At 46.1% G+C, this 27,948-nt stretch overlaps 1 protein-coding gene across 2 annotated transcripts in view; it reads left to right on the plus strand.

The window, feature by feature from the left end:
* Window positions 1–22,940, plus strand: part of znhit6 (zinc finger HIT-type containing 6) — a 66,704-nt gene extending 43,764 nt beyond the window's left edge. The window contains exons 8-10 of one of the 2 annotated variants that reach the window (XM_056277551.1): window positions 1,349–1,429; window positions 20,028–20,152; window positions 22,163–22,940. In XM_056277551.1, the coding sequence (XP_056133526.1) occupies window positions 1,349–1,429; window positions 20,028–20,152; window positions 22,163–22,425 (469 nt within the window). In that variant the 3' untranslated portion in view covers window positions 22,426–22,940. Of the gene's footprint in view, window positions 1–1,348; window positions 1,430–7,848; window positions 8,144–20,027; window positions 20,153–22,162 lie in introns of those variants that run through there. The other variant, XM_056277552.1, reaches the window with a different exon arrangement.
* The last annotated feature ends 5,008 nt before the right edge of the window (window positions 22,941–27,948 follow it).

Genomic DNA, 27,948 nt, shown 5'->3' on the forward strand with positions numbered 1-27,948 from the left:
TTAAATCAAAACTTAAAATTTATTGATTTGCTTTAATATACAATTAGTTGCCTTTAAATTGAGTACTTCACGACCTGTACTTCACGACCTGTACTGCATGGCAGGTCGGTTTCTATCTCACTTGAATTTACCAAGCACTGCTCTGCCAACAAGATTATAGATTAAAGATTATTGCAACTGTTCTGCTCTCTCTCACGTCTTTTCTCACTCTTTGAATGATGTCTTCTCCTTTTTCTTCTCCCATGTATATGAATGGTATGATGTGAGTCCATCCCTGTGTGCACATGTAGTCTGTCCTCCTGCCAGGTCTCCTTGGTGATGGTGGCCACCTCCTGGACGCTGCTTGGCATCCTCCTCATCACATTATTTCTATATCTTATAAATCCATTATAATTCTGTTATCCTCTTTTAGTATGGTATGTAAATTGTTTTCTATTCCGTACACACAACATCCATTGCACGTCTGTCCGTCTTGGGAGAGGGATCCCTCCTTTGTTACTGTCCCTGATGTTTCTTCCTATTTTTTCTCTGTTAAAGTTTTTTTTTTTAAGGGAGTTGTTCTTTATTCGATGTGAGGGTCTAAGGACAGGATGTTGTATTGCTGTAAAGCCCCCTGAGGCAAATTTTTAATTTGTGATGTTGGACTTTAAAAATAAAATTGACTTGAAAAAAGAACTGACCTTCTAAATTTTTCATTAGGCGTCTTTTATCTCTGACAAGAAGGGAAATTTAATCCAGGGGAAGTACAGCTTCATATTCAAGGGACTTTTCTATACAGATCTCTGAAATGAATGAGCTCAGTTCAGTCTCAGCACCACAGGACATTCTAGTGTTGTCTTTACAGCTTTTCCCTTATTCCCACAATTTGTTTTTTTTAACAGTTGCCTCGGATTTTTTCTCAATTAGCTCTTTGTTTTGTATTTCACATCCCTGGCTACAGTTTCCTCAAACGTGCAGCTCTGGTTCTCGATGAAGCCACGCTGTTTGGTAGCAGAATTCCCAGTGGCACGGATCTCCAGTGATGTACAGCTAAGTTACTCCTTGTGGCCAAAGCTGTAAACAGATAAATGTTAAAACCACAATGGATCGAAAGGAAGCACTGAGAATTGGAGCCATAAGTGTGCCAAATAGACTGCTGGCTAGCTCAGAGTTGTGTGTCCTGTGTATCATGTCAGTTGACAGCTGTACATTTAGGGCTCTGCACGTTTTACCCTCAATGTATTCTTTGTATTTTCCACTGCCTTCTTGAAAATGAGTCAACATAACCTAATCATTTCTCCCTCTTCTTGTTCAAGTTAGAATGGTGTTACGCCGCTGACTTTTGTGTCGGTGTGAATTTGTGTTTCAGATTGAAGATGTATGTGCGTGCCCCAGCTGATCACTTGAAGGTCTTCATGAAAGCAGAAGGGAGCAAGGCTAACTCTGTGAGGTGAGACAACATTTTCTAGGCGTCCCTTGTCTCATTTTTATCGGATTTCTAATCTGCCATCTCTCTGGTCTTCAGTACAATAAAACTGGTGGAAAAAAGACCATTTTGAAATCACCTTTTCACATGGTTGTTCACCGTAGACACAAAAATTCCCTGCTTCAAAACTGCAATTCTTCAGCACATGTTATAATGGTGTGTCCAAACGAGGACTTTTTCATGTCAAAATGGACTGCATATATGCATATATATATATATATATATATATATATATATATATACACTACCGTTCAAAAGTTTGGGATCACCCAAACAATTTCGTGTTTTCCATGAAAAGTCACACTTATTCACCACCATATGTTGTGAAATGAATAGAAAATAGAGTCAAGACATTGACAAGGTTAGAAATAATGATTTGTATTTGAAATAAGATTTTTTTTACATCAAACTTTGCTTTCGTCAAAGAATCCTCCATTTGCAGCAATTACAGCATTGCAGACCTTTGGCATTCTAGCTGTTAATTTGTTGAGGTAATCTGGAGAAATCGCACCCCACGCTTCCAGAAGCAGCTCCCACAAGTTGGATTGGTTGGATGGGCACTTCTTTGAGCAGATTGAGTTTCTGGAGCATCACATTTGTGGGGTCAATTAAACGCTCAAAATGGCCAGAAAAAGAGAACTTTCATCTGAAACTCGACAGTCTATTCTTGTTCTTAGAAATGAAGGCTATTCCATGCGAGAAATTGCTAAGAAATTGAAGATTTCCTACACCGGTGTGTACTACTCCCTTCAGAGGACAGCACAAACAGGCTCTAACAGGTACTATTTAATGAAGATGCCAGTTGGGGACCTGTGAGGCGTCTGTTTCTCAAACTAGAGACTCTAATGTACTTATCTTCTTGCTCAGTTATGCAACGCGGCCTCCCACTTCTTTTTCTACTCTGGTTAAAGCCTGTTTGTGCTGTCCTCTGAAGGGAGTAGTACACACCGGTGTAGGAAATCTTCAATTTCTTAGCAAGTTCTCGCATGGAATAGCCTTCATTTCTAAGAACAAGAATAGACTGTCGAGTTTCAGATGAAAGTTCTCTTTTTCTGGCCATTTTGAGCGTTTAATTGACCCCACAAATGTGATGCTCCAGAAACTCAATCTGCTCAAAGAAGTGCCCATCCAACCAATCCAACTTGTGGGAGCTGCTTCTGGAAGCGTGGGGTGCAATTTCTCCAGATTACCTCAACAAATTAACAGCTAGAATGCCAAAGGTCTGCAATGCTGTATTGCTGCAAATGGAGGATTCTTTGACGAAAGCAAAGTTTGATGTAAAAAAAATCTTATTTCAAATACAAATCATTATTTCTAACCTTGTCAATGTCTTGACTCTATTTTCTATTCATTTCACAACATATGGTGGTGAATAAGTGTGACTTTTCATGGAAAACACAAAATTTGTGGTGATCCCAAACTTTTGAACGGTAGTGTATATATATATATATATATATATATATATATATATATCAACCGGCTCATTGGGAGCAGTTTGGGGTGAGGTGTCTTGCTGAGGCGCACCTCAATATTGTTGCCGAGGTGTTCCGAGGATCGAACCAGCAACCCTCTAGTTATCAGATGACCTGCTTTACATCCTTAACTATCGTACCCCCCCCCCCCCATTTTTAAGCAGTAAATAACAATTTTAATCTGCCATGTCCTAAATCAAATTTGCGGGACTTAAACTTCATCTTAATCAAATTAAGGTCTAAACTGACTCAAGCATAATGCAAACAGAGCTAGATTTCTTGTTAATTATTCAATCATTGCTGTGCTTTGAATGCACCTGAATTGAAGTTCTTTTGGAGAATTTGTGCGCATGCACCAAAAAGTTTAGGATTCCCCTACTGGCACCTGACCTGGAAAGGATAACAAAGCGAGCGACAGTAAACAGCATCGTTTCAGGAGCATTACTGAAATGATTTTCATACTTACTAAAGTGAAGGAGCTTTACATCCTGAAGTTTTTTGGACAGATGTAAAAAAGAGAAATCTGAGACATTTTCTGAAAAGTGTCAAACACAATGTTGGAAGAATCAGAATCAGAGATGCTCTATTTTTCATTTCTTTTCATGCACTTGCGCACATGAACCGCAACACAAAGACAAAAACACTTCCAAGAACTACGAGAACACATATGTCCAAACTAACACATATATCTAAATTTGAAAAAAGAAAAAAATCACTGTCCAGGAGAACGAACACCAACCAGGATGACTGTCAGAACTGCCAGTCTGCATGGGCTAGCAGTTAGCTTAGCTTGCCCCGCTTCCGCATCCTGTCAGACTCCCCTCAGTGTTAACCCTTCGGCACAGCTCCAGGCAGGGCCGTGGTCCCTGGGCCCACAGGACGCAGCAGACCAAGCTCTCCCAGCCGATCCAGCACCAGCTCTCCCAGCCATCAAATGAAGACAAAGTTAGATGCAGACGTGGACAAAGACACTGCATAGACGGTACTGGGTGAGGCCGCCACAAACATGAATTCGCGCCGCCGCCCTCCCACACCGGTACTGGGTGAGGCTGCTGCAAATGTGAATTCGCGCCGCCACCCTCCCACACCGGTACTGGGTGAGGCTGCTGCAAATGTGAATTTGCACCGCCATCTTCCCACACTGGAAGCAGAAGTGGGGTCATACACAACATAACTGCCTTTCCATAATTGGGCTGTCCAAGGAGTCTTGTAAACTGAAATGATTGAAGAGATCACATTTTTTTAAATACACGTAGACACCTTAATCGAACTGTCACCTTATTTAATTATTCATCTTAATCAGATTATTGACTGCATGTAAACACAGTGAATAACTAAGCCAGTTGTTAAACTGAAAGACCATAGTAGTCTTACTCATCATTTTAACATTTTTACTTTGTGAGAAATGTAGGACATCTAGTCTGAACAGATTGTCTCCACCTGCAGTGGTCCATGAATAATCATCAGTGATTCTCTGTCGGTATGCTCTTGGAACCAAATTTATTTTAAAAAAAAAAAGGACACTTCTGTAATCCAAATGTGCACAACAACCCTGTCATCACTCAGGCATCCTGTCCATTTGACCGTTCTGCCCGTTCCATTCGGCTTGCCAGTCGTGACGGATTTATTCACCGTGTATGAAATCGACTTAATTGGTTTTTATGAACATGACATCACTGACTTGTAAATTCCTGTAAAGCTACGAAGTAGTCCGGCAGAGAGAGGCCTGGCTGTGTGTGTGTGGGGGGGCAAACCTCCTCCCCCCTTTATCCCTCCCTCCATTGATCATGTAAATGGTCCTTAACTTTTAGGTGTATCAGCTGACGCCCTCCTTTTCTCTGTTCTTTTTACAATTTAACCCCCCCCCCCCTCTCTCTCTGGGTCTTTTTATCTGCATGTGTGATGGATGGATAAAGTTCATTTGCCTCACCTAGTTTCAGCGCCTTTGGTTATCTTCCATTTCCTGTTAGTCATAAATTAAATTATGATGCTCATCAAACTATTCCTGTCTGCCCCCACCCTTGCCCCCACCATCCCTCTTGGCCAACATGAAGCGGCAGGAAAATCCCACCCCATCCGGTATTCTTAAAGCAAGATACAACTATGAAGTGAAAGATGGGAGAGTTGGAATGAAATGTGTGCCAGGAGGTTTGTCATACGATGTGGTTTGATTAGAGCTGCCACTAGCATTTTATTGCACAACACATATGGTTTGGAATTGCATTGTAAATATTTCACAAAGGTGAAGTTAAAAAAAAAATGTATTGCCCCAAGGAATGATACCTCCAGGATCCTAGCCGTGTGCTCTGTCATTAGCTATGAGTTTAGGGAGGGATTTTACATATTTATTCATTTATTTATTCTGTCAGTTTGTGTCATATCTCATCATACTGAATCATTGCCTTTTTTTTGTGAATGCACACACACACACACACACACACACACACACACACACACACACACACACACATACTCACAAAACTATACTTGTGGGGCCCCCTCATTGACTACATTCATTTCCTAGCCCTTAACCTTAACCACACAAACTACATGCCTAAACCTTACCCTAACCTTAACCTAACCCTAATCCTAACCTTAACCCTAAAACCAAGTCCTAACCCTAAAATAGACCCTTTTACTTATGGGGCCCCATAAAATGGCCCCACAAGTTAAGTGGTTTCTGGTTTTTCTATCCTAATGGGGACCAAATGTCCCCATTAGGATACTTAAACATGGTACACACACACACACACACACACACACCATAATGCAAGAGACTATCCTAACCCTATCAAGTGGGTGCCAGACTTTCTGAAGTCCATCCATCCATTATCCAAACCGCTTATCCTGCTCTTTGGGTTGCAGGGATGCTCGAGCCTATCCCAGCAGTCATTGGGCGGCAGGCAGGGGGACACCCTGGACAGGCCACCATGCCATCACAGGGCCGACATACACACACAACTTTCTGAAAGTGTTTTTTATAAAAGAAAAAAGAAAACAAATTAAGAGAGTATAGAACATTTTGATTCAACTTCATCTTTCATAATATATATAGGAATAAATATTTTTTGTTGTAATTGCCAAGAAGGGACGTGACACCTTTAACCACGTCTAGCTAACAGAGTGGACTCCACCTGCAGTAGGCCTGTCCGGACTTAACAGTGTGTGTTCTCCACATAGGCCTTCTAGGTTTCTATCAGGAAGGAATACTGTCCTTTAAATGTTATTTTATGTTAAAATTAAAATTAATGTTATGTTAAAATGTTATTTTATGTGAGTTTAGATTTCAGGAGTCTGTGTGAGACATGAATTCCCCCCGAGAGGTGCATAGGGTGAATTACAGTTTGCTTTCGTAACTGTATTTGTATAATGATTAAGATAATTCTTTATCTATTTTAACCATATTATGCCTTTAATCATTTACTTTGCATTAAATTATTTACTCATATTTGTGCTGTAGTGTGAATGACACTCTGTCATCCAATAGTGAACATAATCTATCATTTTGTGCCATCTAAAAGTGGATGCCCGTCATTTCTTACTGTCCAAGTGTGGACCTTGGGCGCATTTCATCACAACTGCAACTAAATTATGGACCTTGCAATCTATAGGTATTGATATCAAGCAAAGCTCTGTTGCATTAGTGAAAATATGATCAATACATTTATACCACTTTGCAACCGTCTTCTAGTAGGTTTGATAATTACCTGTGCAAATCCCACATGTGTCTGTGGCAGTCAGAACCCCCCCACACACACACATACACATACACACATTCCACCCTACAACCCGACAAGAGGCTCAAGTTCCCTTCCATAGGGTTACATAAGCCTGGGTCAGAGGATGGGTGTTGTGAAAGGCAGATAAATCCAGGATTTTCTCCACATTCTCATCCAATAGTTTCCGTGTGTGTGTGTGTGTGTTTGTGTGTGATTGTATTCCTCTCCACTGGTGCCATGCAGGGTACATAACTGGATAAAGATGTCTCGTGCAAAACAAAGGTTCAAGATGTGTGCCAGATTCGGGGTTTGTCAGATAGGGCAAAATTCATATCGACAAGTTAGTAAATGCTGTCAGTCACAATTGGCAATAGTTTACCCATGGGCGGCACGGTGGCGCAGTGGTTAGCGCTGTCGCCTCACAGCAAGAAGGTCCTAGGTTCAAACCCCGGGGTTGTCCAACCTTGGGAGGTCATCCCAGGTCCTTTCTGTGTGGAGTTCGCATGTTCTCCCTGTGTCTGCGGTGGGTTTTCTCCGGGTGCTCCGGTTTCCCCCACCGTCAAAAAGACATGCATGTTAGGGTTAATACCCCTGTCTGTGCCCCTGACCAAGGCATGGCAAGAAGAACTGGAGTTGGTCCCCGGGTGCTGCACGGCATCTGCCCACTGCTCCTAGCTACACAGCTAGGGTGGGTTAAATGCAGAGGAAGAATTTCCCCACGGGGATCAATAAATAGTAAAATAAAAACAAAATAATATATATATTTTTTAAATGTAGTTTCTATGTTGCCTATCTATTGTGCACTGTGAGCTACAAAGATTTTTTTTTCTTCTCAGAAACAGGATGGGCCAAAGCCCTGATGAATATGCTTATTGAGATAAGAAACACTGTTAAAATTTTCTTCTTTTCAAACTATTTTTATTACAAAAGGAATGATCAGGCTTGAGCAGATGTGTTCCACATTGTTATAAAGTATACATCAAAAGAAGAGAAAGAAAGGGAAACAATAACAATGACACTGATAATAGTGGTACAATGAAATCAAACAACCCGTCCCTCCCACCCCCACCCCTTTGATTGTCCAGAGTAATTTAAAGGCACAATATTTAGCAATAAGTGAAAAAGTAAAGCTGCGGCTATTTCCATGGATTAATTAATTAATTCATTCATTCATTCATTCATTCATCATCAGCCACTTCTCTGGGGTCGGGTCGTGGTGGCAGCAAGCTAAGTAGGGCACTCCAGACGTCCCTCTCCCCAGCAACGCCCTCCAGCTCCTCCTGAGGGATCCCAAGGTGTTCTTCCCAGGCCAGATTGGACATGTAGTCCCTCCAGCGAGTTCTGGGTCTACCCCGGGGTCTCCTTCCAGTTGGCTGTGCCCGGAAAACCTCTAAAGGAAGGCGCCCAGGAGGCATCCTAATCAAATGCCCAAACCACCTCAACTGGCTCCTTTCGACACGAAGGAGCAGCGGCTCTACTCCGAGCTCCCTCCGGCTGTCCAAGCTCCTCACCCTGTCTCTAAGGCTGAGCCCAGAAACCCTATGTAGGAAACTCATTTCAGTCACTTGTATCCGTGATCTCACCCTTTCGGTCACTACCCAAAGCTCATGACCATAGGTGTGGGTTGGAACGAAGATTGACTGGTAAATTGAGAGCTTTGCCTTCCGGTTCAGCTCCCTCTTTGCCACAACAGTCCGGTACAACATCCACATTACTGCTGATGCTGCACCAATCCGCCTGTCAATCTCCTGCTCCATCCTACCCTCGCTCATGAACAAGACTTCTTCACTTGAGGCAAGGAGTTCCATGGAGTCAGGTGTTATTTTTATGTCAGGGGCATTACGCCTCGAAGCCACTGACTAAATGTGGGCGGGGCAGCATCCCTCCGCCTGAGCAGAACTGCTCGTCTGGCCAAGAGTGATGCAAAGGTAACCATGCGGCACTCTGCGAAGGTCAAATGAGGAGCCACTCCATCAGCAGTGCCAAATGAAGCAGTCAGAGGGTCTGGGTCTAGGTTCAGCTTTAAGATGTTGGATAGAGTGTGAAAAACATTTTTCCAGAATTTTCCTAAGTGAGGGCACAGCCAGTACAGGTGTATCAGGGCAGCAATACTGTTTGTGCATTTGTCGCAGGTGGGGGTGATATCAGGACAGATGCTAGATAATTTGACCTTAGACGTGTGGGCCCTATGGAACACCTTAAATTGCACTAGACAGTGTCTTCCACGGAGGATTTGTGTTTTGATGTGAGAGTGGAATCCCATTGGTCATCAGATAGTGCATGTCCCAAATCGTGTTCCCAAGCTGGGTTTTTTTCCCCCCCTTTGGATTTCCCCCACCTTTTTTTCCCCAACTGTCAGTTGTGCCTGTCCAATTACCTAACTCTTCTGAGCCGTCCCGGTCACTGCTCCACCCCCTCTGCCGATCCGGAGAGGGCTGCAGACTATCACATGTCTCCTCTGATACATGTGGAGTCGCCAGCCGCTTCTTTTCACCTGACGTGACGAGTTTCGCCAGGGGGACGTAGCGCATGGGAGGATCACGCTATTCCCCCCAGTTCCCCCTCCCCGCCGAACAGGCGCCTCGACCAACCAGAGGAGGCGTTAGTGCAGTGACCAGGACACACACCCACATCTGGCTTCCCATCCACAGACATGGGCAATTGTGTCTGTAGGGACGCCCGACCAAGCCGGAGGTAACACGGGGATTCGAACTGGCGATCCACGTGTTGTTAGGCAACGGAATAGACCGCCACGCTACCTGGATGCCTGTCTAGAGGAATCCTGTCTAGAGGTGGACACGTTAGCATGGACATTCTTCTGTATAATGTTGACAGTTCACCTTTATAGATAGTGGGCCAAAAGAGAGAAATGTGGTGACGGGGTTAGTGTCAGGTTTTTCAGGAAAGCACAGCAAGATAGAACGCATATACTGTCTGACCTGTAAATATCGAAAGAAGTGTGTTCTGGGTAAGTTTTCATTCTCAGAGAGCTGAGTGAAAGACATAAAACAGTTGTTTTTGAACATGTCTTTAAAACATCTGATGCCCTTCCAGCGCCAATCCTGAAAGGTTGTCACCTCGAGATGGTATGAAAAGATGGTCGGAAATTAAAATTTTATTAAAAATTCACTATTAAATTATTATTACTATTAAGTTATTATTTTTTAATATTAAATTATTATTATCACTATTAAAATGTTGTCGGGACAGAAAGTGGTGAGACACCTTTGTTGTGCAGCAGACGACAATATGTTATTTTTCAGGTTCGGTAACAGGTTTTTTATTTTATTTTGGTTCTGCATCATTTAGTACTGCCAGTTTAGTCCAGTGCTGTGGCAGGAATGAGGAAAAACACATGAGACCAAGGCGAGTTTGATGTTTATTCCTCAACTCCAAAAAACCAACTGCAGCCGGAACAACCCTGCCCCGGCGAGCCCGGGAACGTAAACCACGCCCCCAGCTCACAGTCCTGCTGGGTGAGAGGCATAGCCCCTAGTGTCCGCCACACAACCCCCCCCCCCCCCGAACACCCAGAAGGGACTCCTGGAAAGAAACTTAGTGTCTCACTGGAGGCTTAAGCAGCCTGCCATAACGGCTGCGCCGTCCCTCAGCCGAAACAGTAGGTGAAACACAGTCCAAAGCCGGCTGAGAAGCAGAATGCTGAACCCGTGAAGACACTGCCGGGGTCCTGGAAGGAGGACGACCCCGACGGGGAACCTGGGCCGGAAACACAACTTCGCCTGCCACCCTGTGCGCCGGATTAAGCCTATCAAGCGTGACGCGCTCCCTACGCCCACCCATATCTAGCACAAAACCCTTAGGACCCGTCTCAAGAACCCGAAATGGGCCATCGTATGGGGGTTGGAGGGGTGAGCGGTGAGCATCATGCCGTACCAAAACAAAACGAGCCGACATGAGCTCCGCAGGCACGAACGACCGCGGAAAACAGTGGTGAACGGGGCCTGAAACCCGAGTGCTGTCGGACAAAAAAGGATAAACGGCCGGACGGGGTCGAGGAGCGGAACTCCCAGGCAAAAATTCCCCAGGGACGCGGAGTGGCTGACCGAGCACCAGCTCAGCGGGTGACGCGTCGAGGTCCTCCTTAGGAGCCGAACGCAACCCGAGCATAACCCAAGGTAAACAATCCTCCCAGTTACCATCCGAGAGCGCAGCGCGCAGCGCTGCCTTGAGCAACCGGTGAAAACGTTCACACAACCCGTTAGCCTGAAGGTGATATGCGGTAGTGCGGTGTACCTGCACACCCAAGGATCGCGCAAGTGCCGACCAGAGCTCTGACACGAACTGGGGGCCCCTGTCTGAGGTGATATCTGACGGAGTGCCGAAACGGGCGACCCAGGAGGAAAGAAAAGCGCGTGCAACATCCGAGGATGTTGTGGAGGATAGAGGGACAGCCTCTGGCCACCTGGTGGTCCGATCTACCATTGTGAGCAGGTGCGTAAAACCCTGTGAAGAAGGTAGAGGGCCCACCAGGTCCACATGCACGTGGTCGAAACGTCTGGCCGGGATCGGAAACGGTTCGAGGGGCGATTTAGTGTGCTGGTGGACCTTAGCGCGCTGGCACGCTACACATGCAGCTGCCCACCCCTTGACGTCCTTGCGGAGGCCAGGCATGACGAACTAGGAACCGACCAACTTCACCGATGCCCGAACTCCAGGGTGCGAGAGGGAGTGAATCGAATCGAAAACTCGACGGCGCCAGGCCACTGGAACAACGGGGCGGGGACAGCCGGTGGAGACATCGCAGAGGAGGGCAGGACTGCCTTCCTGCATCACAGCGTCCTCTAGCTTGAGACCGGTACGCGTTGACCTAAGGGCAAGGACGTCCGGGTCACTGGGCTGGTCGGCAGCCATAGCGGAGAAATCCACACCGAGGTGCACAGGACACACAAGCACACGTGACAGACAATCAGCAACAGGGTTGGACTTCCCGGCCACATGCTGAATGTCCGTTGTGAACTCGGAGATCGCCGCTAGGTGGCGCTGTTGACGAGCAGACCACGGCTCAGTCACCTTGGACATGGCAAAAGTCAGCGGCTTATGATCCACATAAGCCGTGAATGGGCAACCCTCCAGCAGGAAGCGGAAATGCCGGGTTGCAAGGTGCAGTGCCAGCAACTCCCGTTCAAAAACGCTGTACTTGCGCTCGCTATCTCGCAGTTTGCGGCTAAAAAATGCGAGTGGCTGCCACGCATTCGCCACACGCTGTTCAACCACAGCCCCCACGGCTATGTCAGACGCATCGGTTGTTAAAGCTATGGACGCCGTGGGCGTGGGATGGGCGAGGAGGGCAGCGTTAGCCAGGGCGCACTTAGCTCCGTCAAAGGCCTGGACCCGTTCGGGAGTCCAGTCGACAGGGTCGTTAGCCTTTTTAAGCCGCAGGGCTTCGTAAAGTGGCTGAAGGAGGTGGGCAGCGCGAGGGAGGAAACGGTTATAGAAATTCACCATTCCCAAGAATTCCTGCAATGCCTTAACAGAGACCGGGCGGGGAAATTCCGCCACCGCTTGCACCTTAGAAGGCAACGGGACCGCGCCTTGCGGCGAAATGCGGTGACCCAAGAAGTCAATCACCGGCAGTCCAAACTGACATTTGGCCGGGTTGACTATCAGGCCGTGTTCGTCCAGACGACGGAAAACCTGTTTCAGGTGCGCCAGGTGCTCGTCAGCTGACGGACTGGCCACTAATATGTCGTCGAGATAAACGAACATGAAATCAAGGTCACGCAACACCGAGTCCATCAGCCTCTGAAAGGTTTGCGCTGCCCCCTTCAAGCCAAAAGGCATGCGCATGAATTCGAAAAGCCCAAACGGGGTGATCACTGCGGTCTTGGGCACGTCCTCTGCGCGCACGGGAACCTGATGATAGCCGCGCACCAGGTCCACCTTAGAGAAAATAGTGGTACCTGCCAGGCGTATGGAAAAGTCCTGTATGTGTGGGATGGGATAGCGGTCCTTGGCGGTGACGTTGTTCAGGCAGCGAAAATCGCCGCAAGGCCACCACGACCCATCCGCCTTGGGCACCATGTGAAGCGGCGAGGCCCACGGGCTGTTGGAACGCCTCACTATACCCAGATGCTCCATGATGGCGAACTCCTCCTTGGCTGTAGCCAATTTTACCGTGTCGAGGCGCCGCGCGCGCGCAAAAACTGGCGGTTCCAGAATGGGAATGAAATGTTCTACCCCGTGTTTAGTAACCGCGGTGGAAAAGGCAGGCGTAGTCACCGATGGAAAATCCGCCAGCAAACGCTGAAAAACATCCCCTAATGCTAAAAAGTTAGCGTGTGTTAACGGCCCGGCTCCCCTTGTCTCGCACGGAACAGTGGCGAAAGACACAGCATCAATTAAACGGCGGTTTGCAACATCAACCAGCAGACCATTAGCACACAGAAAATCCGCGCCGATAATAGGAACAGTAATGGCGGCCACTACAAAGTCCCACTCAAAATGGCGCCCGTGGAAGCAAACAGTCACCAACCTTGTGCCAAACGTCGCAATGGACGAACCGTTAGCTGCACTTAACTGTGGGCCGCCGCCTTCGGCCGACCTGTCTGTCTTAGCAGGAGGGAGTAGGCTCTTTTGCGAGCCTCAGTCCACCAGAAACCGTCTTCCTGACATCGTGTCCTTAATGAAGAGCAGCTCACTACGTCCGCCAGCGCCCACAGCTGCTACTGAGCGCTGGCCCTGGAGTTTCCCGCCGTGTCAAACGTGCACGGAGGGACGCAGCGCCTCGCCTTGCCGCCGAACCGCTGGTGGAAGAAACAGAGGCCTCTCCCGCGCCGTCTCCGGGCAGTCACTCCAGCCACCACTGCCGGGTCCGCGTCCTCCGATGTCGGCTGCAGAGGCTCCGATGCCACACTCTGCACAGAGAACCGTCTGGTAGCCAGCAGGACCCGATCGGCCTCCTCAGCCAAACCTCGGCAGTCACCAGCGGCCAGACACGGGGAGTTAGCCAAAGCTGCGCGCACAGGAGATGGGAGCTGGCGCAGGAAAACATGCGGGAAAAGGAACCCACCTTCGTCTGAGCCTAGCAGCGACAGCATATTGTCCATGAGATCCACAGCCGTCCCGTCGTCCAAACCGGATAGGGAAAGGATTCTATCTGCCCTCTCTGCGGCAGATAGGCTGTACCTCCGGAGCAGAAGATGTTTGAGGGCGACGTATTTACCGTGTTGCGGAGGGGCACGCAACAGCTGCATGGCCCGGCGTGTGGACTGCTGATCCAGCGCAGCGACAACCAGATAGTATCTGGAGTCGTCGGCGGAGATTCCACGCAGGTGGAACAGCGCCTCGACATGCTGGAACCACGAGGCCGGGTCGCTCTGCCAGAACTCTGGGAGCTTCACAGCCGCGGCGAGAACGGCCGGCTGAGAGAGTTGGGGCGGCGTGGCCGAAGTGGATTCACACACATCTTCTGCTCCAAACATGTCACCAATGTGGCAGGAATGAGGAAAAACACAGGAGACCAAGGCGAGTTTGATGTTTATTCCTCAACTCCAAAAAACCAACTGCAGCCAGAACAACCCTGCCCCGGCGAGCCCGGGAACGTAAACCACGCCCCCAGCTCACAGTCCTGCTGGGTGAGAGGCATAGCCCCTAGTGTCCGCCACAGTGCCAGTGTTTATGGTGGAGGACGGTAATGGGAGCATGGGCATGCGGCCTGTCGCCCGCATGACTACTGGGATGTCAGTCCGTCAATGATGGGCGATAACGACGCGTCTGTGAATTTTTGGCCATTTTCTTTTCATGACATCAACCAAATATTTGGGAAAATGTAATGTTTGTTACAGTTCGATGAAATAGTAATGATTTTTTCCCCACTTCCTGTGAAGTTAGCTCCTCTGCAGATTTGTGGTTTTCGACTGACAGTGACGATATTCGACCCTGATGGAGACGGGTGGGGGTTAGGAGATTTTGGGCAGGGTAACAGAAGTGTTGCAAAGTGAGAAAACGTGCTCCTGTCAGCGGTATGTGCGACGCAGGGGGTGAAAACTGCTAATGAAACGAATTGTGTAACAATAACCAACCCCAGCCCCAGAGATGGGGTGAAACAATTCCAGATTTTAACCTCCTCCTCCTTCTTCTTCTTCTTCTCCTCCTCCTCCTCTCTTGCTCTTTCTCTCTCCATCTGTCTCCATCTCTCTGTCCTCTTCTATCCTATTATATTTTAAAACTCTACATGGGGAGTTGGATAATGGCTACCCATTAAATTTGTAAAGTGTTTATTTCAACGTTATGCTTTTTAAGCAGGACTGAAATGTGGTGCATGGCCAAGAGGGAATTACCTCATATCAGTAAGGTACAATTACATAACAGGGCTGGGGCCGCAGACCATAACTTTAATAAGAGGAGAGGCCTCCTACAAACACGGCTCACATCCCATCGTAGGGGTCCGACATAGGGGTCAGTGTATTGCATGCATGGAGGGGCCTTCACTCCAGGAATACCGCAGCCCTCCAGAGAAGGAGCACCCGTATTTTTGGCTTTTTGATTAATGTCATGAAGTCGTGTTATACTTTTACACGAATAGCAATTCACATATGGCTGTTGACTAGAAGGATTTTTTTTCCCCTTTCATACTTTTTTTTTTTGTGCTTTCATCAGGAAAGCATTGGACTTTTCTCTTTTAGTTTGATCCATTGAGGGTCAAGGACAAATCTCCCAATCTTGAGGCTTTCCAACTGAGATTTTGTTTGTCCATTGTTTTTTTTTCCTCGCTTTAACACACAGCTCCCATTCATTTCAAATTATGATTTTTGTTCTAGAAAGAAAAAAAGCCACTTTATTTTTGTTATTGTACAGGGTACAGTGAATTTATTCTCTGCATTTAAGCCATCCTATTGTATAGCAGCAGTGGGCAGCCGCAGTGCACGGGGTCCAGCTCCAGTTCTTCTTCCCATTGCCTTGCTCAGGGGCACAGGCAGGAGTATTAACCCTAACATGCATGTCTTTTTGATGGTGGGAGGAAACCGGAGCACCCGGAGGAAGCCCACGCAGACACGGGGAGAACACGCAAACTCCACACAGAAAGGAGCTGGGACGGCCTGGGGTTCGAACCCAGGACCTTCTCGGTGTGAGGCAGCAGTGCTAACCACTGGGCCACCATGCTGCCTTTCTTTTTTTTTTTACCTTTTTGTTGTTGTACATATGAAGACCACATGCAGCAGAATGGGCACAGCTAACGCTCGGGCCACAAAGACCGCTGCATGTGTTTGGTTTTCCTTACTCAGTGTCTGCCGCAATAACAGGCCCAATCGAGTAAAGTGGCCTCTGTGCTCAAGTAAACTTCGCTGAGTAATAGGTCAACATCCTCTTACTGGAAAGTAGACATACTGTGCCTCAAGAGGACCATTCACACCCAGCTGCCTGTTTGTTTGTGTAATTTCTTGTATGTTTATTAACTTGTGATTCATTCCGCTGCTTAAGTCCAGATAAGTGCCTCTCCTGCCTTACCTCCGTTTCTCTCTGCCTTTCAGCAGTTTCCCCTGTGCCGCAGCTCATCTGGGCTTCTTTTAAGTTTCGGAGGGAGAGATGCTGTCACTGCACAGAGAGAGAAATCTTTGTTGGTGCTTGTGAATGTGTGCGTGCACACCTGTTTCGTGTTTTTTTTTTTGTGCCCCCAAACCAACCAACCAACCTCCTGAACCGTAAAACAGTGGCGTTCCTGTCCTGTTGAACACTGCTCTCTCTGTTTTGTGGCATAACTATCAAGTCGGTCTATCAGCTGGCTGTAAGGGTTGCCTGAGTTTGTTTGTGCATAGCAGATGCTTTTCTTCAGGGCTCTCTCAGTTTTGGGCTAATTTTGGACGTTATTAGTAAAACCGCTTGATATAAATGGCAGCAGCCTGTAGTTTGTGATGGCAAGATGCCATGGCGGTGGGGGATATTTTTATCTGTATACCTGTCCTGGGTCTAGCTTTATACTACTTCTTCTCACAGGAAGAAGCAGTAAGCAGGGCATCAAACCCACGTCTTCTAGAGGTTAATGAGGGTAATGTCTTGTATTGTATAATACCCGAGTTCAAAGAAGTTTGAATCAGTTCATCTGGATACAACATTTATTGACGGATACATGTCATCACTCATCTAAGTGACCTCTTCAGTCTGTGATTGAAGATGAGTGATGAAACGTATCTGTCAGTAAACATTGTGTCCAGATGAACTGATTCAACCTTCTTTGATTTTCTTACCTGGATTATTGAGCATGCATCAAAGACAATACCTGAGCTCACCTTACCGGATACCTGCACCAGCATACTGAATGTCACCTGAAGCTGGGGAGAACATGGTCTCCAAGGGAACCATTCATGATTTTCAACATGATCTCTCTCTCTCTCTCTCTCGCTCTGTCTGACGAGCAGCCATAATACTTTGCGGTCTTCTATGTGTCTCTGAAATGTTGCCGAATGTGTCTGCCGGTGCCCTCGCTGGTGGACAATCCATGAATGTGGAAACTTACTTCCTTGTTTGCCGATAAGTTGCGTTGTATAAGAAAATAGCAATGCTACATTATGCAGCCACGTGTAAAGTTGCTATTTCCGTTGTACAGCTGTATGTTATGTTGTCTTAGAGACACTTTTCCGCACAATTTCTGCAGTGTTTCAGAAACGCACACAAGACTGATCCAGTGCTATGGTTGCTAATAGAGTGTTATTCCTACAAAATCACAATGTGGAAAATTGTTATCGTTGGCTTCTGCAGAAAGTTCATTTTTAGCATGTCAACCTTGCGGAGAACAAGGCTAATGTGACATTCAGCAGGCTGGCAATAATCCTGGTGCCATCCAAAAGAACCATATCAATGCATGAAACAAAAGGAAACTTTTTCGGTCGATATTCCCTTTAATAAACCAGTATTACTCTCGAATGAATTTCTATCAGATCTCAGGAAGGGTTGTAATGATATACATGCTGTCAATAAGCAGAGGAAAATAACTCAACATGGATGGAGATTATCATCAGCCCAGATGGTCACTCAATCCACAAAACAGCCAAATGACCACAGAGTTGCCAAACAGTTCAACTCCTCTGACAATAGCATCGTTATATAACCATCGTATAAGACGGCGAAGTGCAAGGAAAAGAAATCAGAGCAGAAGGGATAGAGGCAGAATGTTGTTTCAGCATGAGAGTGGAGGAGGATGTGAAGGAATATGATTTAAATATTAAAGGTGTATATTATACAATGGTATACATATAGATGGATAGATGATAGATATATAGAAATGAAATGAAATGGTATGTGATTTATGGTGAACTGCATAACATCTCATCCTTTTGAAGAGATTATTTTTCAGAACATAAGAAAAAAGGGATTGTGCCTATTGATTTAAGCCCCGGGGGTTGGTTACCCTGCGTCTCGTTGTATAAAGCTGGCACATTGTCAATATTTGCTCTTGTCAATTCAAAAGCACTGAATCCGTGCTTTTCTCTGGGATGGAATGATTTTGCAAAAAAAAAAGGGCCGGCCTGGGAGGCCCACATCTGGATGTACCTGGTCTATTTTTAAGCACACAGACATAGCAGAGACATTACACTGAGGCTGGGATGAAATATGAAAATGCAAATAAGAGGACAACAGGAGCGTAGTCTCTTTTGACTGTTACTTCCTCTGCTCCATCACCTGGTCTCTGCTGTTCCCCACAGAGATGACAGGTCATAGCGGTGGAGGGGGAAAACAATAGGAACCCCCCCAAGAGGGAACATCAGACTTGCTCTCTTCATTCACTAGAACCCTATATAGAGAACAGATGTGTGCATGTTCCTGGCCCAGTCACTCTCTCATGTTTCAACATCACCCGCAGCACAGGGAGCTATCTGGTTTGCCATCAACCCCTCCTGCTCCCTTATTTACAAACAATAAAAGTTGGGGTTTTCTTTGTTTATTCACACAAATAAGCATCAAACTCTCATGCAAAATGCACACAAAATTCATGTTGTGAAATGCAGATGCTTATTCGTGCCGATAGCACGGTGTCGACATGGATCCTGCCTTGGTAGTGTTTATCCAGTTCTTGCACGCTTACTGCACTGCTGCTTCATGCTGCTTCTATGTCTTTGCTCTGAGAGGAGCACTTTGTGGTTCATCGCCCGTTTGAAATTGATTTACCACTTTCAATCATTTATTCTATGCACTTGGTTCATACTTGTGGCGTCTTAACTTGGGAATCAAATACAAGATTTTTTGTCTCTACTTCCCACCAAGACCCACCCTATTTCTCCTCTTGTAATGTAAGGGTCCATCGGTAACAGGCTCTTGGCTGGTTCGTATCCCCCTCCACAGAAACAAGACTCGCACAAACCTAAGCCACGCTGCTGTACCTTTTTCGTCTCCGGTTTGCAGTGTTGCTCAAGGAGATTTGAAAAACGCCAGCCCACAGAGAATCTCTTCTTCTTCGCTTTATCCTCCCCTGCAGGAAATGCCAACAGATATTGCTGTTGACTTGTGGGATTATGTGAGATGATCCTTGGCCCACCATAGAGAAACTCTTTTAGGAGGAGTTGGGTGGGGGGGGCTTTCTTAGGACCTGGCCCACTAGTAAGGACCTGAAATGTCACATTACAGCACAGTGCTTCGATAGGCTTGCGGAGTGGGTGTCTGCCTGGTTCTTAGTCTGGCTGTCATCTCTACAAAACAAACAATATGTCTCATAATCGTCTTGCCGTTAGGCACCAGGCAGTTGGTTGGTTGGTTGGTTGGTTGGTTGGTTGGTGGGCGGGGGGGCAGCAACTATATATCAGAATTATATCATGCCTTGGATTTCTGTGATGACAGCCTAAGCTGGATGGGTTTGAATCGGTCAAGTGTAGAGGCAACCCGTGTCCCCCGGAGTCCTGTTAACCATTTACCATCATGATTTATGACCATCCCTAACTCATGACAGGACTACTTGGAGACAGGTTGGAGTGACGTCATCTCAGAGAAGGAGAACGAGGAGGAGGAGGAGCACTTTTGCAAATGCTGCAGTCTGTTTGTGAGAGATGTTGACACTTGGTAAAAATCAGTTTCCATCTGGCAAAATAGAGAAGGATTAGCCATGCAGGATTTTAACTTTGCCAAGCCATGAGTCCTATCTCCATCAATCCTCGAAAGAGTCTCAGCCATCAGTTTACCACAGGCTGCTGGAAATAAAGAGCTGCGGTTGTGAAATGAAGAATTATAAACAGAACTGCCCATTTTTACACTGCCACCTCTGCTTAGTATTTAAAAAAAAGTTGACAGTGCCAAAAACCAAGTCCTCCATAACTACGAGCCACTTTTGGACACAACTGGGCACCCCACCCCCCAATTCAGTTCCAGTGCCAGTCTTAAAATCTGTTGTTTGCTTGTTTTGTTCTTCCTACCTACCTACATTAGGTACCATGAGATGGACCTCAGAAAGAGCTTAAGGGACAACCTGAGCTACAAAACGCTAATTGAATATCCAGTCTTGCATGTTGTTCTCCGAGACTATTTCCAGGACTACCTGCTGAATGGACCAGGTAAGATAACATACTTGAGCAGTTGTAGTTTTCATACTACTACCCGCATGTTATATATAATACACACACACACGCACACACATTTTTCTGTAACTAATGTCTTGGAGGTTAGAAATATGACGTGAGCTATGAGTCCAGTCTGATTTAACCTCAAAATGACAGTCCCCCACTTCCAACAGTATTGTATCATGTCCTGGTGCCTCTGACAGTCTTGGTCTCCCCGTCCCCTTATTTTTCACTATGACAGCATTCATTCCCTGTGGGAAAGGAGTGCGTTCTGCATAACATCACACACACCAAGCCAACCCCCCAACTCGAACCACAGCCAAAAGGAGGATCAAAGAGGACCGCCTCCAATAAAACAGCGAGAACATGAATTGTAAAATGTCAGAGAATGAGCACGGTGAGAGAACCGGAGGCTGTTCGATGCTTCTCGCCTGTTTTGGTCAGTCATGAGTCCAGCAGCTCTCCACGCCGGACTGGCGTGCAACTGGCACGCAGAGATGTCAGTCATGACACAGTACAACCACATATCATACAGAAGCATGCAGTTTTAAGTACGTACTCAGATTATCTTTGGTCTCAAAAGACCACGCTTACCCCGTATTAATACCCCGTCAGAGCCAGACGGGCTGAATGACGGGAGTAGTAATTTTAGCCCGTGTGTGTGTTTTCATTGATAAGGACTTTGTGCCAAACTGTTTCGCTCTGCTGCAAGCCACGGCCAACACACTGATAAGTCCATGTGCCGTGCCACAGGAAGCTGGGTAGGAAGTGATAAAAAGTAATCAGACAATGTGTCAGCAAGGTATCCAGGGAGGATAACGCAGCCAAGCAGGTTCCAGCCTCACGGCTTGTGGCTGATCCCAGTCCTGGTTTAAGGCTGATGTACTCATTTATCCTGAACTTTTTCTCACGGGAAAGCATTTGTGTGTGTGTGTGTGTGTGTGTGTGTGTGTGTGTGTGTGTGTGTGTGTGTGTGTGTGTGTGTGTGTGTGTGTGTGTTTTGTTTAAGATTGTTTTTAGGACATATTTATAGCTTCTTACCTGCGTCTGCTGCCACTGAGCATTTTATTGCGCGCTTGTGGCTCTTTATTGTGAGTGTTGTTGGCTCATGATTAGGCAAACTGGTAAGTATTCAAGCAAAAACAATTACTTGACTGAAGGTGTGGAAGGTTTAAAGTGAGACTGAGGATCATCTTGTTGTTTTATATCGTTTTTGAATGTATAGATGTATGGTAGCGTGCCAGTGCATGTGTGTTATGGGTCACCAGAATCTGGGGAGATCATTTTAGAGAGTACTTGTGTGTAATTCACAATTTTGCAGTCCTTACTCCACATCCCTTCTTACACCTGCGTCCACCCTAGTTTGTTACATAACCAACTGCTTGGCGCACAGCCTCCTTATTTTGGAAACCCTGTGGGACCAATTCACAGCATCATCATTGTCAGACTGTCTGAACAATATCCCCTGTCTCAGTATCAGCTCTCTCTCTCTCTCTCTCTCTCTCTCTCTCTCTCTCTCTCTCTCTGTCTGTCTCTGAGAGAGAGAGAGAGACAGACAGTCAAGTCAAGTCAATTTTATTTGTATAGCCCAATATCTGTCTGTTTCTCTCTGACTCTCTGTCTGTCTTGTCTAGCTCCCTCTGTCTGTCTGTCCTTGTGTCTGTCTGTCTCTCCTTCTGTCTGTTTCTGTGTTGTCTATCTACCTCTGTCTGCCTATCTTTCTGTCTGTCTATCTGTCTCTCTGGCTGTCTTGTCTAGTATGTCTGTGTCTGTCTGTTTGTCTCTCTCTGTATGTTGCTGTCTGTCTGTCTGTCTCTCTCTGTGTCTGTCTGTCTAGTATGTCTTGTGTGTCTGGCCGCACATGTACTAATGTACCTGCCACCTTGTTTAAACGAGTTATAGTCCATTATTTTATTTTACTGTTACAAGTGATGAGGTTGCTGCTTCTACACAAGTCATGGCCACTCGTACTTCCTCTGCGTAACCATGGCTGTTCTGTTTCAGTGGGATTGGCTTCAGCCTGTAATAGAGACACAACAAAGGGGCAAGCGCAAGATCAAGATCAAAGTAGGAAGGATGCGGCCCAACTTCCACCATCTCAGCAAGGGTCTCTCACACCAGGAGGAACGAGCATCTTGGCCGGGAGCCAGGGGGTCAGTCCTGAAACTGAGCCCCCAACCGAGAAGAGAGCCAGGAGGGAAGCAGGGGAGATGCTGGAGGAGGGTGAGATCACAGACAGCAGTAGTGATGAAGAAGAGGTGAAGTAGGGAAATAATGAATATGACATCCTTGTTGTTAAAAGCCATACAGTTAGTTATGAAGACGGGGGTAAGCAGATATTCTGTCTCATAAGGAGGTGGCTGAACATGATCTAACAGACACCAGGGCAGATGACGCCGGTAAGAGCAGCATGGTGACGGCAGTAGGTATAAATAAGGCTGTCTGCTGTTACCATATGACTTCCATGCATAGTACTGAGGACACTGGAAGTGATCCCGGGCCTGTTCGTACCGGTCGTGCCCGTAACAAAAATGAGTCAACTAGTACTGCTGAATATTCTGGATATAATGCTAATGACAGTATTGCAGGTGCTGGTAACGAAATGAATGAAGGAGTGAACATCACAAAAAAGATGGCAAATTTTGTCGGTATACGTGGCTCTAAAACAACCTTTGTTTGTACTTTTCTGAAATGTGTGGAGATTTTACGATAAATTCAGCTTGTGTTTAACATTCCTGTCCTTTATGTTTGTATCATGACGGTTTTATTGAATAAAACGTTGAACTTGTTTTATTGGATTTTTTTTTGTTGCTTGTGTTACATATTTAAAGAATCATCAGCTGTCGGCTAAAGCCTAGTGATTATGAAACGAGACTAGCTACATTCAGAGGTCAGTTTATAGAGCCGGTCAGAATAATGTCTCAAAAAAATGACCAGTGACTGGTTTTAACTGAAAAGTAAAGGAGGACACCACAGAAAGATCCATTCATCTGATAGAAATTAAACAAATTAAGATTTGGGCGTCTGGGTGGCGTGGCTGTCTCTTCTGTTGCCTGCCGACACGGAGATCGCCCGTTCGAATCCCCGTGTCACCTCCAGAGGTGGAAAAACCCAGTCAAGAGAGTAAAAACCCTAACCGTGTCTTTACTCCATCCATGTATTAAACCAGCTGATTTGGGAAACTAGTCAGTGCAATCTGATGGCTTAGTACATGGGTGGAGTAAAGACACAGTTACGGTTTTTACTTCCTGGACCAGGTTTTTCCACCTCTGGTTACCTCCGGCTTGATCGGGCGTCCCTCCAGACACAATTGGTCGTGTCTGCGGGTGGGTGGGAAGCCGGACGTGGGTATTAGTCCATGGGCCAGAGCCCAAAATTTCCTATTTCGGTACACTCAAGGTGGCAAAACTTACTTATAATTTTTGAAAGGATCCATGTCTGTAGATGATATTTTGGTATGATAACCATTCCTGAGTGGCAGCTGTATCACAGTTATCAGCTCATGAAGTTAACCACCCCCTAAAGTAAATTGCATTTTAGACGCTGGTGCATATCCTGGTTTAGCCTCATGGTCAGGACATTTTTCAATGTTCTATAATATTGTCTTTGGTATCATTTTAAAGGGGCCCTACTTAGCTTTCATTCAAGCCCTGTTGTGGATATTTCTCACAAATATAGAGGTCACTTGAGCTCTTCAACCCGTCAATAACACACATCTTTCTGCAATGTTCGCCTAAACTATATACTTTCTTTTAGCCCTGTGGCATCTAGGAATATCAGGGACACAAAACACAAAAACTGGAATACTCACAGGACTGTAAAGATTCAGGAAATGTATAATATACCCATACTATTTCATTGTGTGGGGTGATTGTGAACCTTAGATTAGAAGGGCATTATTACTAAGAAACTAACTAGACCAAAGCCAGTTAGTCCATGGGTCAGACCAGATATCGATATCACCCAAGGTGACACAACTTCACTGGTGCCATTTTATTTGGTACACTAACAGAAGTAAAATAATACATGATAACCTTTCCAAATGAGCAGCTATTTCATTTTTCTTTCAGGAAACCTGTTTCTGTGCCTCTCACGATTGTGTATTTGCCCAGATTTTTACAAATATAGCATTTCAACACCCCTGGTACTGATTAGCCTAGCTTAAACTCTGGGACAGTTCTTAGTTGGCCAACAACCAAGGATAACCAGTACTGTGTACTTCCATTCATTGTGCTAAGCTAGGCTAACGTGCAGCCAGATAGCTTTCTACTAAACACATATAGAGGAAACTGGTATCTATCTTCTTGTCTCACTCTGGAGAAGATTGTAAGCTAATTTCCCATAATGTTAGCATGTTCTTTTAATGTATATGTTAATATGATTAGTTAAAGTGGCTACGAGGAACTTTCATCTTGTGTTGATTTTAGCGGCCTCATGTGGACAAAATACAGCTGTTGCATAGCAACTAGGTAATGTATCTATTTGTGGCTATGTAAGATAAATAATGGTAATATGACGCTGGTGAAGCAAAGTAAACTTTGTTTTAGTAGTGTTCATACACCTAAGTTACATGTATTTGTTTGTATGTGGCAGGTGAAAACTGACTGAATATGGCCACTGGTGAACAAGCAGGTTTTTACCAAATACCAAAGCGCCCACGGGTGGAGTGCATTATCCACTGTTCTGATGATACAGATAAGCTGGTTTCACTAAAGTGTCGACTCATGGAGAACTCTGCTCAGGGCAGCTCAGATACGAAATCATGCACCAGTTTTGAAACTGGCAAAAGACATTCCTGAGGGACAGATTCCAGCAATCTACTACCACAGAAAGTGTCGCAGTATCTTCACTATGAAGCAAATTCTTGATGGCCTCCTTGCAAAAGAAAAGAAAAGTTGTGTCTCTGCTGAAGAGAAACAATCTAAGAGAGTAGCTCGACATGCTCCAAGTACATCTAGGACTTATGATGCAGAGTGCATATTTTGTCAGAAAAACAGCAAATATTCCAAGAGACAGAATACGAGAGAAGTACTGGTGCAGTGTCGAGAACTGCGAGCTGATGCAAAGATCAGGAGTGCAGCCACAAAGAAAAGGGACAGCAGAATCCTTGCCATTGTGAGTAGAGACCTTGTAGCAGCTGAAGGGCACTACCACAGGTCATGCTATAGACTTTACACCAAAGAAGGGGTTTCCAAAGGAGAGGTTGCCAGCAATGAAGATGATGATGCTGCAGCCCAGTATGAAGCTGCTGTGAATAAGGCATACAATGAGCTGTTCCTCTTCATCAGGATGGAGCTTTTTGGCAATCCTCAAGTGATGACAATGACTGATCTCTCTTCTAGACTGGTAGCTTCAATGAACTCCCAAGGCATTGCCCAAGTCAAGGAATCAACCAAGAAGCACATAAGGCGAAACCTGGAGAGTGAGTTTGCTGGAGCCTTGCAGATATTCCCTGATGAGAAAGGAAAATTCCTCCTCTATCCTGATAACTTGTCCATGAGGGAACTTGCCAAAGAAAATCAGTCTCTCAAAAGGGAGCTGCAGACCCTGAAAAGTGTCAGTGCACAAGATGTTATAGCCAAAGCAGCCATCAAATTGAGAGCAGACATTAAAAGTCAAGATGTTCCTCAAACCTGGCCGCCTGAAGTCAAACCAGAAGCAGAATGTCCTACCATTCCAGAGTCGCTCATTATCTTCCTGTACTCTCTACTCACAGGCTCAAATGATCCTGATCATGCATCCCAGAGAGTGCAGTGCCTTCTGCAGTCATTTGGCCATGACATAGTATATGCAGTGACATGTGGAAATACCAAGCCTTCCAAGCACATTGTTCTGCCATTCAGTGTCAAATCGTTGACAGGAAATGTAGAGTTGATAAACATCCTCAACCGACTTGGTCACAGTGTGTCCTATTCACAGATGGAAGAGATCAACACTGCCCTGTGTCTCCAGAAACTCTCATCATCAGGGAGTGGCATTGCCCTTCCAGCTAACATCCATCCTGGCATATTCACAACTTTAGCCGGGGACAATATCGACCGTCTTGAAGAAACTGTCAGTGGTGAGGGAACATCTCACAGAGTCAATGGGATTGCTGTGCAAGCAAAGCCAGTCAATCCACTTCCTGTCCAACCCATGCCCACTGTTACCAAAACAAAGAAGAGAAGCATTGATGGACCCCCACCAATGTTACCAACTTACAATGCTGGACAACGGGTAGGGCCACCACAAAGCAAAAAGTCAGATGCCGATACTGCAGCCAATACTAAGCTTGCCAGAGAGAAAAACCTTCTTTGGGTCCTAGCACGCATGTCACAACAAGAAGAACAGTCAGTCAGCAGCTGGACAGGCTTCAACATCCTGACTCGAGGAGAGATGACGGTCATCCCCGACAATATAGGCTATCTGCCTACCATCAATGCTCCAGCGACACAAATGTCTACCGTCAACGAGGTGCTTAACCAGTCACTGAGCATCATGCAGTGCTTAGGCCTGAGGAAGATTGTCTGTGTCTTTGACCAAGCCCTGTATGCGAAGGCTGTCGAGATCACATGGAAACACCATGACAAGTTCCATGATATCATCGTTAGGCTTGGGGTATTCCACACCATCTGCACACTGCTGGCAATAATAGGAAAGCGTTTCCAAGATGCTGGACTCAAAGACCTCTGCATTGAGTCTGGCATGATTGCAGAAGGCTCTCATGCGACTGACCTTGAATGGTTTCCTGTCCTGGTTGGAAGAAACTCACAGGAATGACATGGTTCACCTGAATGAGACACTGAAGACCATTGACAGCCTTGGGAAAGAAGTCTCACAACATGCTTTGAAGGAGGTCCTCGAGAACAGCTCTTGTACACGCATCATGGATCTATTTGAAGTCTACCGTGAGTTCCTTAGAGGTGGAAACGGCAGCCTCTCGAACTTCTGGATGTCCTATTTGGACATGGTTGAAATCTTGTTGGGGCTCATCCGAGCATCCAGAGAGGGAGACTGGATGCTACACTTGGCTAGCATTCGAGCAATGATCCCATGGTGCTTTGCTTATGACAGGATGAATTATGCACGCTACCTCCCCTACTACTACGCCCAGATGTCTGAGCTGCCCATCACACACCCAGATGTGTACACAGAATTCATGGAAGGAGGCTTCTCAGTCCAACTGGGCTCCACCAATCCCTTTGGCCGAATCCCTGTTGACCAAGCTATAGAAGAAACGGTGAACAAAGACACCCAAACAACTGGAGGGACAAAGGGATTCAGCTTGAAGCCAGGAGCTGTGACCAAATATTATCTCACAGCTGAGTATAGAAGCATGTACCTCAGACAGCTGAGAGACCTGACAGGTCAAGGCAGGTGCAAATGGTCTCATCCAGATCTACAGAGTCCAAGGATCAAGAGAGATGAAGCAGATGTCCAGTCTGTCATGGACCTTGTGGAGAATAACTGGCTCAATCCTATGTCCCCTGATGAGATTGATTTGGTTAGCCTCTCCACTGGCAACATGGCTCCACCTGATGTGACCATAGATCTCTTGAGAGCTCTTGAGAATGGAGAAGAGGCCTACCAAGCATTCCAGCAAACAAGGTTAGATGCAGACCCACCACCTGTGAAATTCCACGACAAGATGACCAAGCAAAGTCTGAAAACATTCTCCAATGTCAGCACAAAACAAGCTCATGGAAAGAAAGCACAGGATGTGGTTCTGAAGGCAGATAGAAACCTTTTCAGTCACATGATCCTGGTGGCTGAAAGCAGGAAGGTGAATCTGAAGGATGTCCTTGCCTACC

The sequence above is a fragment of the Lampris incognitus genome, chromosome 3 (genome assembly GCF_029633865.1).
Source record: "Lampris incognitus isolate fLamInc1 chromosome 3, fLamInc1.hap2, whole genome shotgun sequence".
NCBI lineage: Eukaryota > Metazoa > Chordata > Actinopteri > Lampriformes > Lampridae > Lampris > Lampris incognitus.